General features: G+C 41.4%; 1 protein-coding gene across 10 annotated transcripts in view; it reads right to left on the bottom strand.

Moving 5' to 3' along the window:
• LOC117956659 (receptor-type tyrosine-protein phosphatase U-like) overlaps positions 1–15,118 on the bottom strand; it is a 203,807-nt gene extending 188,689 nt beyond the window's left edge. For 6 of the 10 annotated variants that reach the window (XM_034891839.1, XM_034891841.1, XM_034891840.1 and 3 more), the window contains exon 1: positions 14,841–15,118. In XM_034891839.1, the coding sequence (XP_034747730.1) occupies positions 14,841–14,910 (70 nt within the window). In that variant the 5' untranslated portion in view covers positions 14,911–15,118. The remainder of the gene's footprint in view (positions 1–14,840) is intronic. The other 4 variants (XM_034891847.1, XM_034891845.1, XM_034891849.1 and 1 more) reach the window with 2 other exon arrangements.
• Positions 15,119–15,409: the final 291 nt, after the last annotated feature.

Genomic DNA, 15,409 nt, shown 5'->3' with positions numbered 1-15,409 from the left:
CCCCCCCGCTCCCGCATCAATCCAGCCGCAATGAACCTAAAAGGCCTTCCTCTAGGTTTAGCTTCCCTCCCTCCCTAGCGTGAGCTGCCTTCACAAAGGATGATTTCAGCTGCCTAATCAACAAGAAAAAAAACCTTGTTCCCTCCTCCCAGTTCCTACTACAACCACTTCCCCTCCTCCTCTTCCTCCTCCTCGTCGTCCACCACCGCGCAAATTTCACATGCCAGTGACTTTGTTTTTCCTAACATGAAGGGAGAGGGCGATTGCTCTTAACAACAATTTCTCCCAAAGCATATTTGAAATGTCAACATCATTAAGACCAACTGTCAGATTTAGTGACACTGAAAAGGGCCCCTACCCACCAGATCATTATAACTCCATGCCAGGTCTTTAACAGCTCCAAAGGAAAAGGTTGTTTTGCTGTCAAAGCTTTGCAGGCTTACATCCCCGCCTGTATCTGCAAGGCCTCAAACACCTGTGGTAATGATCCATGTAACGGAATCAGGCAATTACTGGACATTTTTATTCATGCCCCCCGGCTAGGTCACAACTGACATACCCACATACACTGAAACGCACGCTGAGCCCTTTTTCTTCTCTGCCTCTCCCCCTGATGCCCTCTGGCAATCCCCGTTGCCAAACTTCCCACAAGCCCCCTGGTCTTGTCTTGCAGCAGCAAAAGTTAGAGGTCAGTACTGAATACACATACACTTATGCCAATGCATAAGTGTATGTCTTGAGACTGTGGTTAGACAGCTACATAGCGTATAGGGGTGTCAAAAGTTCCATTTTAAATCGATAATCGACTGAAATGAGCTTTCGATTTTAACTACTGAAACAAAAGTAGGATCAACTTTTTCTCCCAGTATTTTTTTCTCTCACCAACCCTATCTTCTTGCACACGTCCGGAGAAAAAAACAGACGGACACAGCGTAGCTTACCAGCTAGCACCATGCAGCTACAGACACTGCAACGTTAGCTAAGCGGTAGCCTGCAGCTTGACTTTTCCTTTTACACCATGGCCACTGAAAATTCAAACCTACTAATAAAATAATCCCGTATTTTTACAAAATGTTTCAGTATAATCCAACAACCTCTTTTTTCTGTAACTGTAAATACATTTTTTTACATAACAAAGTCTCATGTCTTCCATTGCTATTTGGAGCATTTGTAGTAATAGTAACAGGAGTAATAAAGACAGTGGCGTTAGTAGTAGAAGCATGAGTACTACTGCTGAAAAGGCATTATTACTTTGTGGCATTTGAAGTAGAAGGAGTACTGCTAGTAGTAGAATAATGTAGTAGAAGTAGCATCATTAATACGTATCCGCAGCTTTAGCAGAAGTAGGAGCGTTTGTGCAACATAAGTAATAGTTATGGGTGCACGATTCAGGAAGTCATTTGAGTTTTAGGCTCAGGATTAGATTCAAAAATCAATTTGATTCCAAAACTTCTCAATTAAAAAAACAGTTCCGAGTATGTACATGTAGTTACTTTTCCCATGTGATGGATTAAATGCCATTATAAAACAACAAAAAATACAAATAAAGAAATGATGAATTGGTTTTTTGGAATTCTAATTATTGATTTTGAATCGGTAGAGCTTGAAGAAAAAAAAAAAAAAAGGATTCACATTTATGAATCAATTTTTTTGCCCACCCTTAGTAATAGTAGTAGCAGTGATGTTAAAGATGGCTCAGTAATGTAGGTGGTATATTATAAAAACCTTTCAGTGAGAAAGATGACCAAAACATGACTGCGTGTCAAAGTGCACATTTCACCCGGCTGCAGGTAGAGCTGGGCGATATGGAGAAAATCAAACATCACAATATTCTTGACCAAATACCTCAATGTCGACATTGTGGTGATATTCTTGGGTTGACAATTGGTGCTTCCACAAAATATTTACACAATGAGATATTGGATAAATAATCACCAGTAACGTAGATGTAATGACTAAGTGGGTAAAGGCAAACAATACAAGAGTTAGAGTCTGGTCTGTCCAGAAAATGACAAGACAATGTAATGCAGCCTTTAAAAGCAGGAAAAGACAACATTTGTGTCATATTGCAATATCAAAGATGTAACATGATATCTAGCCTTAATTTATTGATATAATGTCGATATTTTGCCCAGACGTAGCTGCAAGCATGATTCTGTAGCGCCCCTGGGGATTCTTTCATCTGTCCTGCGGTAAGCGGTGCAGTAGGTGAGCAGTCCCAGCACTTCTATGGCACAATTAAGCACAGGCTAATTAAGCAGGAGACCTCTTAGCTAAAGATTTACTGTAAATCACCCCAAAACACAATGGCCATCCCTGGATATAACAAACTTGTTAGCTTTCCTTAACATGGTTGCTAATGTTTTCAATACCCAAACCCCGCTCCACTCGTACTGGGCCCAGCCAACCGGCCACACTAAACCTTCTATTAGTGATTCTGCTTGTGCTGTCACTTCTTTGCCTCTACAGATTCTCCCAGCCTTGTACTTTTATCCCTCTCCAGTGGATTCTTAACTTAACATGGACAACACACGGGGTCAGAGATGTCGCCCAGACGGGAAGGAGGCTGGTACTCATGTCGGACTGTGCTACAGAGCTCGTTACTAAATGCCTCTTCCTTTCACTGAACAAAGAATGAAAAAAGCGGTCACTTTTGAATGGATTCCTAATCTGCGTGTGTGTCGTCCCCCCCCCCATTAATTGTTCCACCCTCCCTAAGTGCATTAATGTGTATACAGAGCGTACACTCATTCACACACAAACACAGTTTAGTCAACTACTGTTACTGTACCTGGCTGCGGCCTCTAAAACAAGGATGTGACTGACTCTATTACCATAAAGTAAGCTCTGCAGTTAAACACTTTGTAAAAAGTGAGGAACTCTCTCTCTCTCCTCCTTGCCCACCCCCTGCTCTCTTTGATTGACAGGTTTAATTAACAGGTCTTCCGGCCTGGCAGAAAGTGGGTGACAGAGTTGGCGACTGGTAGGGAGATGACAGTGTAGGGGAGAGTGGGACAAGGAAACAATACATAGCCTACTTTTGTATGCATATAATTAGAGATGTCTGGGGCACTACAGAACTTTGTGGGTGTGGACGCACACATTCAGGCAGAAGCAGTTCCTGTGCAAACTGTCCCTTAGGAGAGACAATGACAAACACGTCTCACATTGTTCTAAATATGCATTCCTCTCTTCCGCTAGCCACTTCAGGGCCACTGTAAACCCTTCCTGCACTTCACAGGCTGCAGACAAGTTAAAGTACCTACATGACATACAATATGAATAGAAGTGGGAAGAATCAGGATTTCAAGCTGCAAATTTGCATAACTAAAAGTGAAAAATGACCTTTCTGGCAGCTGAGTCAGGAACTTGTACTGCCCTCCTTCAAGGCTTAAGCACAGCCCGTACCTTGCCTTGTTCCCACGGTTTGATACTTGGTCCAAGTCTCTTTACATTTAAATGTTCCCTTTACGCCACATTATACTTAGGTAAAATATGTCTATAAATGTTATGCTGATAACACCTACCTACTCTTATAGCCCCATAACTACAACACATTAATGGACTGAATAACTGCCTCCAGGACATGAAATCCTGGAAGGCTCTGAAAGTTTTTTCCAACTCAATGAGAATAACTCTAAAGTGTGGCTATATTATACACACCCAACTCCATACGGTCGATTGAATTGACTCGGTAGTTCATTGTGGGTAATGGAGACGCCAGGTTATGAGGATGAAGTAGAATGTGTGGAATAAAAGAAGAGATTGTCTCCGGTTCAACTGCATTGATGTTTAACTGTCCATCATGAGTCCGACAATGTTACAGAGTGATCCGCTAAATCAGTAAGTGTACTCTTTCTGTGCAACACAAACTGGCAAGTTGTTCAACTGTAGCACAACAAATATTTCATAAAAACAGAAGAAGTTGTAGCCAAGGGACGGTGGCCGGTGTGTGTTGTGAGAACACAGTGACACCAACAGTCTTACCTCTGATCTCCCAGTCCCATGCAATTGACTCCATCTCTTGAAATTGTGATTTCTTTTTTTTTTCCATCTTTTTTTTTTTGCCATTGCTTTGTTCTCTTCTCTCTGCTCTGTCAAGCACATGAGATCCACTGTGTGGCAAAAGGGTGTATAAATACAGTTGACATCTGGCTTTGTTTTAGAAACACATGCTGGCCTGAAATTCTTGAATAATACACCATTACTGTGACTTCACCTGGCTTTCAACAAAGCGTTTTAATGGGCCTAAATGTTGTTTCAGGGGGCTTTCTACCCAGATGATAGCTGGATTTCAGCATAAAGCTTAATACTTGATATTTCGGAAATAGTTTTGGCATAAACATTATTTGTGCTTGCATAATGTTAACATCTCCCCTCAAAATTCCACAGTGGCTAAACCGTGCTTTAAAGCCTCACTTGTTTTAGTGCATAATCAAACATGAATTAATTGTAATCACCTTAGGGAATTGTTTTGCCATTTATATGACCTGAATGTTGAACAAAACCAACATAAACAACTCAAAAGCCACACCTATCCTAAAATACGCCATGACATTTCTTTTTTAACTTTCATTATACATTAACACAAGGAAGGGTCTTCTAGATGAAACACAGAATGCGATAAAAAAAACCTTTTGATGGTAAGCTTTCTGCTGCTCTCATCACTTTTCTAGGTCAATCTACAGGATGCTGTGTTTAAACCCACTCACAAACAACATATGTCAACGGTAGCCTTGTGCAAGGGCAAACAAAGTAGATCTGTTTTCAATATCTACTTAGGTCACCGCTGCATCATCCCTCCAGTGTCTGGGCCGGCCCCATCATCCTCTCATGGCCTATTATTATTGTGTACGAGCTCGCTGACCCCGGCCACCGTGCCATCTGCTCAGACTCTATTGACGCTGAGATTAGGGGTGTAGGCCAGGAGGGCGCAGGGACACACATGTTCAGTGGCCGATCTGGAGACGCCTCCCCGGAGTCACTTTCACCTCGGGCCGGCCTGTTAGATCAGACGGCGGAGGGAAGATGAAAGGTGGCGCTCAGAGTTGCGGCACAGACAGAAAGCTGCCCACCAGCTGACTTCCATGCTGTTTCCTCAACAGCTTCCACTGATGTAATCAATAACCCCCCCCCCCCCCCCCCTTCTCCACAAACACTGCTCTCTTTTCCAACTTCTTTCACTTCACTCTCACACTTAAATTTGCTTTTTCTCCACCTCAACCTGAAAAGCTGCATCCGCACAACACTCAGGGGTCCATCTTCTTGAATTAATGATTCAAGGCCTCCTGTAACAGCAAGCTTATAAAACTACAGCATCACCAGCGGTGATACATCTCGTGAAACAGAATGAGGATTTTAGTATATGCCTCCAATCATCCTTGGCTTGGCTAACACACTCCTCTGGGAAGTCGTGGACCGCTGGCTCATTCCCATGCAGGGCATGAACCGCCATCTGCATGCTCATGAATGTAATCCTTTGCATTTATCTGTCCGAGTTCAGCGGCCACAGGTGCCTCAAACCCCCCCATACACGCTGCTGATGTGGACACCTTTTGGAAGGGAAACAGAGCAGATGCTGTCCCAGGTGCTATGCATCTTAGAAGTGCCAAAATACCACCATCACCTAAATCATTGCCAAGCTAACCCCTCCACATAGAAGTCAAGCGGAAAGCTAGAAAGAAGAAAGCAACGGAACTAACAAACATGTTAGGTTTGAGTCCCAGCGGGGACACCAGCGATAGAAGTGTTTATTCATTTTACTTTCAAACCAACTGTCAGCTTCTTTCACACAACCTGCTGCACATCGACACGGTTGTTTCCAATCCCAGAGGGAACTGCTTGGTGTAAAGGTGCAGGCACTCTTCACCCCCTCCCACCCCACCACACCACACCACACCCTCACCTTACATTAAAATGATTCTGAGTTCTGGCTGGACAGGAAAAATAGAACACTGGTATCAGCATTCGCTACTAACATTTCTCCAACCCTAAATTGAGGCACCAACATGGCCATTGTGTTGTCTTCCCGTAAAAATTGAAAATCAGCATCGGCGTTTTTTAATAGTTGTTTTAAACTTTTTCCTCTTGAGTTTTTTCAACACTTTTGACACTTTTTTAAATGTTTGTCACTTTTTTTTACATTTTCAACCATTATTAACTTCAGTTTTACTGGTAATTTTGGAAGTTATGCTCAATAAACTTCACTTTTAGGAAATAAGACCTAATGTTTGAGTTGGAAAAGCAGAAATTAGGAATTATTTAGACTAAAATTAAAGGAATGTATGTTGATGGATAATCACAGACCGGAATATGTCAACTTTTACGCAATTCAAAATACTATTTTTGTAAAAAAAAAAAATTATATATTTTTATCTGCCGATATATACTGTATATGGTTTTTTTTTTATCCAAAAATGCATAACAAAACATAAAGAGATTTACCTAACATCAGTTATTTGCAGTTAATTATGAGTTCTTACTAAAATAATATGATAATGATTTGTTTTATTGTCACAACAGAACACAGGAACATCTAAATATATTAAAGGTCTGATAAATAAAATGTATAAAAATACAAACTTAAGATATGAAACTTAAAGTCCTTACACATAAACACAAAATAATCAGTGTTGCCAACAGGGATGTTGGCCCTCTGGTGGAGAAACTATGCAACGTAAAATGCTTGTAACATGGTTGACAGTCCATTTTTATTTTTTAAATATTAATTTATCAGAATCATTTTTTTGTCATTATAAATGGTTGTGATGAATATAAATAAATAAACAAATTTTTTTTTATTGGATACCTATAAATAGGGAAATGCCTAATATTGGCCGGCCGATAAATGAGTCAGATTTATTAGTTACAGAAGGAGGAAGTGAAGAAGCGGGGGATGAAGACATCCCGCTGTGATAGAAGACACACAGGTGTTGCTGCTCATGCTGCATACCCTCCCCTGCTGTGCACAGGAGGGTCACTGCTAACCCTGACAGGGGTGAGCAGGCAATGCTGCTCTGCCCTTGTTCAATCCCTTGAGGGACGTGTCTTATTATTTATTTATTTATTTGACTTTTCTCTTTCACAAGTTTCCATTCAACTTTTAATATCTCTCGTGCACCACAGGGACACTCGAAGGCCCACAGGTTTGATAACTTTAAACGGCTGCTTTTTAAAGTGTAATATCTACAGCTACCCTGGGACCTGCACACCCCGGGTCTTGCTCCATATCACTAATTTGTTTCTTTTTATCTTACAAAAGTGGAGGCAAAGGCATAAGATGGGGTGAGTTTGATGTTTGGCATTTCATCTAACACAAGTTTATCGGCACTGTGGTCTTCTACCTTAATGACAAAGGGGACTAAACCTGTGAATGGAAAACTCTGTGGAGATAAAGTGTTGAGGAGAAGGTAGCAGAGCTGAAAAGATATAGTTTTGTGGCACCATGCGGTTCTATTTTCCCAGGAGAGGCAGAAAGGGAAAGGAAGCGAGAGGAATGCCATTCTTACAGTTTGGCCCTAGACGTCATCTCAATCCAAAGCAACACACTGCTGACAGCACCGCCACAAAATCATCCTGTGGCTGAACTCTAACCCCCGTCTGCTGAATCTGCTGCTCGGTCATCTCACGCTGCAGCGCTAGCCGAGCGACACTTTCCTCTCACGACGCCCATCAACCTGTCATCTGCTGTGACAGGCCCAACCACAGGTTTCATAGCAGGGGAAAAGCTTGGACAATTGGTTCAGCCGCACAGTGTAAACACACCGTCGGCTAGGAAAATTCATAAAGATTATTCACGGCTGGCCGTCAGCGGCGACGACAGAATCAGACAGAGAGCAGGACTGCACTAAATGGAAAGGCAGCCATCACTGCAGAACAGTCATGCACCTGCATATCTCATCTCTTTGTCCAACTCATCCTTAAAACAAGCACACAGTCACAGCTTAAAGTCGACATCATCAATCTCACCTGCTATTCCACAAGAGTTGGCCATGTCTGTGTGCTGATAGCAATGATTTCAATACCACAGGTAAAGTTATCCTTGAAAAAGGAAAAGTTTCCTCCTTCAAACACTCCACAATGTTCTATCATCAATCTGTGAGGTTGAGTGCATTCATTTGCTCTTCTGGTGCGACCACTTTCCCTTAACCTGCTTTGTCTATTTCCTAGGGCTAACATGGTAGCATTTCAAATGTTTTGATAATAGTGCTGATATAGCAGCCGACTTTCAGTTTTGACACCTCACGTTGAGAAATATAATTTAATTTTCTTTTCTTAGAATGGGCCTTTATTTCTCCATTTGACAGAAGAAGCTCAAGTTCTCAAACGCTGTCTAAACACAAGCGGCCATACAGCGCCCTGAGCTTAGACAAAGACTATATCTTCAATAGTGGTCTGGGGTTTGTTTGCAATTGGCAAACACCTACAGTTCCATTATTTCCCATTCATATTGCAATTTTCCCTTTTTAGTTCAGAATTTTAAGAAGAGAAATCACATTTATGAATTTGTGTTTTCCAATGTAATTTCTACTGTTTTGAGGTTATGACGACATACTGTATGTCGCCCATTCCTTTTCCAACATTCCACATGAATGCAATGTTGTAACTTCTTGTGAATGAAACCTAATTTAACTTAAATTCATTATAAAGACTTGTTTGTTTTCTGAAGCCTGTCATTTGTTGTACCGTTCTTGCAGCTTTGAGCAGCACATCTGTATTCATTATGCAGTCAGTGTTACAATGGTGTCCATCACATGCACACTGAAAAGGCAAGCACATTTGGTATGCATAATGACTTTGGAGTATACTTTTGTCACCAAGTATAAATACTCTTCATATTGAAAATGGCAACAAAAACTGCTGATTGTTACCTAACGGTGTTAAAGGGTTTTAAGCTGAATTTATTCGACGTTCATTGCTTCAGATTTGATGAGACACGTGTTATTGCCAGGCAAATTGACATTGCCTTTCTTCAAGATGGTTGATGAATTTAGAGACACTGGGCTTTAAATGCACTCATGTTTCAGAGACAAATATTGTTGTCAGTGCAATCTTTTCACCGCCTGCTTTCAAAGCATCACACTCACACTCAATGCTCTGTGGACAATTTGAGACATGATCTGTGTCAGCCGTTGAGCTCTTATATTGAAAGAGAGAGGGATTGGAGGATTGCACAGAGGCTTCCCAGGCACTTGAAGCATTTCAAATAATTTGCTAAAAAGATAGCTGATGTCAAAGTATCATCTGTGGTTTAAAACGTCTGTACGCTTTAATATCTTTGGTTTTTGTTGCCCCGGCAACAGGTCAGTTCTCTGAACCTCGATAATCATAAACTAGCTGCACTCTGCATACCTGCAACAGACAGCAAATTCCAAGATTCAAATTCCAGCAGCAGCTGATTCTCAAGCATCCAGGCTACGAGTTTCCCTGATTTCTTCTAGCAGATCATTTTATCTAGATATATATAGCTTGTTGAAATAAAACTCAAGGCTGTAAAAGCAATGAAATGAGTCAGTGATGGAAAAGTGAGAAATAGTAATCACAAACCGAGCAACTTCCTTTAAAGTAATCTAAATTGAATACCAACATAAGCATTCAACAACATGAAGTCTGAAAAGGAGAAAATTTATCTTTATTGTCTAAACATGCTGGAGCGCTCAGCTTGACAGGATGCGCAGCACATGCCGGCAACCATCCATCTGCTCAATAATGATTTGTTGTAGATGGGGGGGGGGGGCACACAACACATTTTTCACACCTGGAGAGGCAAAGACAGTCCTGGTTCTACCCACAAAGACGCCTCGTGGATTCAGGCCAAGTCCGTCTGGCAGCTCCATTAACATGCATGGCGGTGATGGGCACACGCCAGCAGCACTGGGAGATTAAAGTCATAAACATATTGCACAAGGCGATAATGGTTGGAGATGGTCTCATTGCTAACACCATAAATGACCAACGTGGCTTCCAACACCAGCCCTGTTGAACAATTACGTCAACAAATAGACAAGAAAATTTAAATGTAACATACAGTATAACTCAGCCCAGTTCTGTCAAAGATGCCTTTGAACCATTCCACTGGCTCCATGTCACATCTTCCCTATTAACATGTTTAGAAATACAAAACAATATTGCAATATAGTATATGTACACTGTATATGAAATTAACTAGATAAAAATTATAAAATAGCATGTTTTCTGGTAATTCAATAAATAAATAGTCCTTTGAAATAAGCACAAGGTAATAACTATTTTTGTACACTCCTGTGTGAACTCAGCTAAATAATTCAGAAATTAAAATTACTGATATTAAGAATTTGGGTACAAAATAAAGATAACGTGCAATGTTTAGAACGAAAAGCGTCGTCCAAATGAAGTAAATACTGTATTGGCGCAACGCAGGTCAGCTTCTGGTTTTATGACAACGCGATAGAAATGATATAGAAAAATATATACAATTAGAAATATTTATACCGTTTTGACAACATATATTGTATGGTAATATCACCCAGGCCTAACATTCATTATGAGGAAGACACTGTTTTAACAAGTAGCAAGCCTGTGGCTATTTTACAAGGACTATTTCTTTTTTAGTTTGGAAATGTACTGACCATCAACAGCTAGCTTAGCTGTTAGCTTAGCTAGTTAGCTACCCTGCTGGTTAAACTCAACAGGCATTCAAAAGTTTTTACCTCAAAAGAGTAATGACGCGCGGTTTTCACATCCTACAACTGTGAACATAACCAGCCGATTCTGAACGTTAGTTTGCCAGTGGCTAACGTTAGCATGTCAGCTAAGCTAACACAACATGTAAATAGGACAACGTTGGTACTAAGAGCTGTGTATCTTCTCTTTTGATATAGGCTCTGCATTCTACCACCACTCTCGCATTATTTTGCTTACTTTGCAGTGGTAGCTAGCAAGTCCCCGACCAATCTATCCACACTTACTGAAAATTTCAAATTGTAATCCCATGCTACTGAAAAGAAAGTATTCACATTTCTGTAACACATGATGCTTATTTGCCCAGTGCTCTTGACAACTGAAGATACAACACATGGAAAGATAGATCGTGCAGAAGGAGCTAGAACTTAGACACACAACAAGGTCTATTGGAGCTGGTGACATTGCATTTCACCAACGGAGAAAATTTACTTCAGCTGCACAACAGCAGCCCTAACTCCTACCTCAATGATAAGAGGAAACCATTTTAAGATAGATAGAAGTAATCATGCTGTGTGTGTATATTTAAAAAGGCATCAAAGTTTGCCAAGTCACTCACAGCTATTCACAGGCCTCACAACTTCCAAACTCCAATAAAGTTTGCCGTTGTGATTGTTAAAAGTTAAATGTTAATTCTGTTGAAAACCTTTACAAGTTTGCTTTAGCCACACTGCCAATAAAACTCTCGGAGACAAATGACTGGTGACGAACAGCAGAGGCAATTAAAATTTCTCAAAAGCCATCAAAGTGGTGGAGTGTAGGGAAGGAAAGGCCCGATTGACTTGCACCTCACTTTGCTCTCACTGGCTGCATCTGTCAGGCTGCTTTGGCTGATCGAATATATCCACACACTTTAAGCTTGACCCATCCATTTTAACTGAAGAAACTCAGGCTCATGCAGACTGTTAGGAATATGCAAACGATCTAATGCTGCATCTGAAAGGTGGAAAGTGAAATCTGGGCTGTACTCATCTTTTTAAATTGGTTGTTTTTATCCATTTCTAGGTTAATTGCGTCCATTTTTCTTCAGCCAAAAAGGCAATTAAAGCTGGATTGTTTCTGTTGCTTGTATTAAAAAAAAAAGAAAATCTGTCCAACAGCTCAGGAGACTAACTGCTGGAAGTTATATTGATAGATTTCTGGGATTTTTCTTCCTTTATAAAATGAGTGTTGAAACAACCCTTGTTCCTTTGACATCTCATTATCACAAATGATTACAGAATGCACTCATTTTCTTGAACAACGTGTAGCTATTATGCAGTTGTTCTATTAAAGATTCTTGTGTTATTTCCTCCAGAACAAGCACATTTCATCATTGCCTTTTGTGCAAACATACGCTCCAATTTCTCCATTTAAAGCTTCCGCATTTGCCCCGGGAGAGCCGTGTGTCAGGCTATTTTCTGTTGGATTAACACTGAGCCGGATTCACGCCGCTATACACCAAGGACCCTTTCTACATCCTCCCAGCAGCCTGTGAAAGCCCACCTTCTTGTGTCAGCGCCCAATTCAGTGTGGTCTTTTCACGCTAACCTCTTTCCAACCTCCAATTTCAGAGTGTTTGGAGCAGCGTGTCAGGGCTGCTCAGTGTTGGGGTTCACTCACGTGCTTTTATTCTATGATTAAATTACGATCCTGCTCTGGCTCCTTGGAGACCCAGCTAACAGGGCCCGGGTGCACTTAAACAACACAGCAGGTTTCAACTTCAACAATCACACATTGTGTAGGTAAAACTACACAGCTGAGGTAAGAGACCTCCAAATCCAGCCACATGCTGGCACCCCAATTTAGTACAGTGAAGCATTTAACTGATTACAAACAGAATTACAAAGTGAGGTAGCAGTGCTTTTTCTCTTTTCTTTTTTAAGCATTAAAGCTGTACAACACAAATTGCTGGTAGCTCCAGAAGAGAAATCTTAAAAACCTCAACACTCATAGATTCTGCCACAAGATGTCAACAAACTGTCTGAGGTTTAAACCCTTTCAGAACCTCCATATGTTTAGAGTACCAACCAAAATGTGTTTGTAGTATTGATTAGAAACAAGTTCACAACAAACGCCTTTCAAAAAGAAAAATCTGCATTTTATTACATTTGCTCCAAAGATCACCACTACCCAGCTGCCATCAATTAACATGCATCAAGTGATGCAACCCTCCGCAATGCAGCCAAATTGTGTAGCACTTTGGACTTGTTAACTTTTAATCAGATATGATCTGATCAAAATTAAGCAACTTTTCGAACATATGGTATATTTTATTTAGCCAGGGTTCGTTATGTCTGATGATTGCATATTACTCTAAAACTTAAGAAATAAGTTAAACCAAGTTTAGACCTGTCCGAGTTCCCAAACTGCAACATTAGGTATTGGAACCAATATCAAAAGCCCATTGTGTATCTAAAAATACCAAAGCAATGGCAGAGACTACAGATCTGACATAGGTAGGCCTGGGTGTCGTTGAAATGTTCACCACTAGTTAGAGGTGCAATGATTAGACAATTAATCCATCAGTTGATGGCAGGCCATGGTATTGTTGCTCATATTCTTTTTTCTCAAAGACAAAGTGCTACATATTTCAGTCGATACCAAAAGGTATTTAAGGTTTGATATACAGCCCAAAACAGAATTAAGGAACACCAGTTTTGTCTTGGCCTATAACTTCCTATGTGGACATTTTGACACATAGCGAGTGTCCATTCTTGTCAACAGAAATAATTTTAAATGTACGCCAGCTGGCGAAGAGACAGTCTTCTCTGTTGATCGGTGTAATCTCAGAAGACAGTTGGGTTGCTACACTAAATCTTGCCTACAGAACCAACTTGATCCTGGAGAGCAGGGAGTGGCTCAGCGCACGTCTGTTCAGCAGCAACTGCTTTAGGTGGCTGTGTAACTGACACCAGAGTATTTATACCGTAGCTGCGATGCTCACACGAGAGTTGCAAAGCATTCTTGGGAATTAACCAACTGTCACTTTTACTTGAAACAACTTGACAGGGGGTGACCAGAGGCATTTGTTCTATCGTATTCCACGACATTCCTGAAAAATCAAAGGTTCGGAGGCCTCAGAAACCTGCAACCATTCAAATGTTCTGTAGATTTAGGTACTATGGCTTTAAATCTCAGTTCTCCTCACTAACAACACTAAAACTTTGGTCTATCATTGTTTGATTGACTGACACACTCACAGAAAATATTTGGATCTGCCAGTGCCAGTGTTTTATTATTTGGGGCACAAAACTGACATTACTTATTCATCTCTCCACTGTATTGCTTTGTAGCAGCATAAAAAAAACACAGTTCTCCTGATTTGTTCCTCCCAGACGCCTCTGATGGCTGATTTTCTACAGACTGGAGGAACCAGTCTATCAAATCATCCCCATGCATCGGCGATACACTTATGCAAAATGTTCCATCAATACTATTATCATGCAGGAAAGTTAGCAGCCCATTTAATGTGAACATCATCAGCAATAAATAAGACCCAGTGAGAGATGACTTCATCACTGGGATGGGATTTACATTTTCTGGCACGACATGTGGGAGTAGAGAATATTGTAGCCACCTATTGAAGCCTGAACAATGATACATGGCTGTCATGATGCTGAATGTCCTGGACAGAGGTAGAGGGACAGAGAAAAGAGAGTGGAGTGTTCAGGATGAAAATCATGAATTCACTAAACTCGAATTTAATCTTGTAAGGAAATGTTCGTGGAAAAGGCAGTAGCCCAATCAGAAATACTACTGAGTCGCGTAATTAAATGAAAGGATGCTGTGACTTTACTCACGAGGTTGCAGGCAATTCCACGTTATGCCCCTGTGAAATAGTAACGTTGCATTGCATACAGGCTCCAAAAAAAGAGAAAGTTCACACCAATGAAAGTAGCCAGGGTCTAATTTTAACAGCTGAACGCACACTTTCGGACAACTTTTCAAGTAGCAAAGGAAAATGCAATATTAGCTTCAAAAACTATGTCTAGACTGTGTGTGAGTGAGTATGTATATGTGTGTGTGTGTGTGTGTGTGTGTGGGGGGGGCAACTTTAAAAACAACGAGAAGATTTACAGGTGCGCGCTCTCGCCGAATTCCCAAACTGTCGAACATTGAAATATTCCCTTGTTGTTTACCTGTCGGTCCTTCCATGCTGTCTGCGTAGATCCTGACGGCCAGCATCAGTAGCAATGCTGCTGAATACATGTTGGCAGAAGAAGTAAAGTCCAACTCGTTCTGTCACAAGAAGAAAATCCTAAAGGAAAGTCCAGCGGCGGCAGCAGGACTGGAGAGAAGTTGTGTGCGCGGCTGCGTGCATCGCTGAATCCCCCTGCAGAAGCGCTGCCTGCCTGCTCCCCTCTCAGCCCGCACAGGGAGCATCTGATCTCGAGCTAAAGCGTTCAAAAAAGACCCCCCCCCCTTTTCCTTTTTTTTTTTCTGTAACGGCTCCGCTACTTTTTTCGTACTGTCAAAGTAAGCAGGTGGCGCGCGGCAGTGCGGGGCTGCGGCGCCTCCATGTGGCGAGGCGGTGGATCTCATTCTCCCACCGACACAAGCCTCTCATAGGCTGTCTGCAGGGCTATGGAATGGATCAGACACACAGTACAGATGGACACCACGCTGTCACATTTGAGGGGACATTTTCCCTCAATGTCTCCTTTTAGTGCGTTTCTGGCTTCCAAACGAGGAGGGGGGGGGGGGGGGG

Source organism: Etheostoma cragini, chromosome 14 (assembly GCF_013103735.1).
Source record: "Etheostoma cragini isolate CJK2018 chromosome 14, CSU_Ecrag_1.0, whole genome shotgun sequence".
Taxonomy (NCBI): Eukaryota; Metazoa; Chordata; class Actinopteri; order Perciformes; family Percidae; genus Etheostoma; species Etheostoma cragini.
The sequence above is the reverse complement of the archived record's forward strand: the minus strand, read 5'-3'. Positions and strand labels throughout refer to the sequence as shown.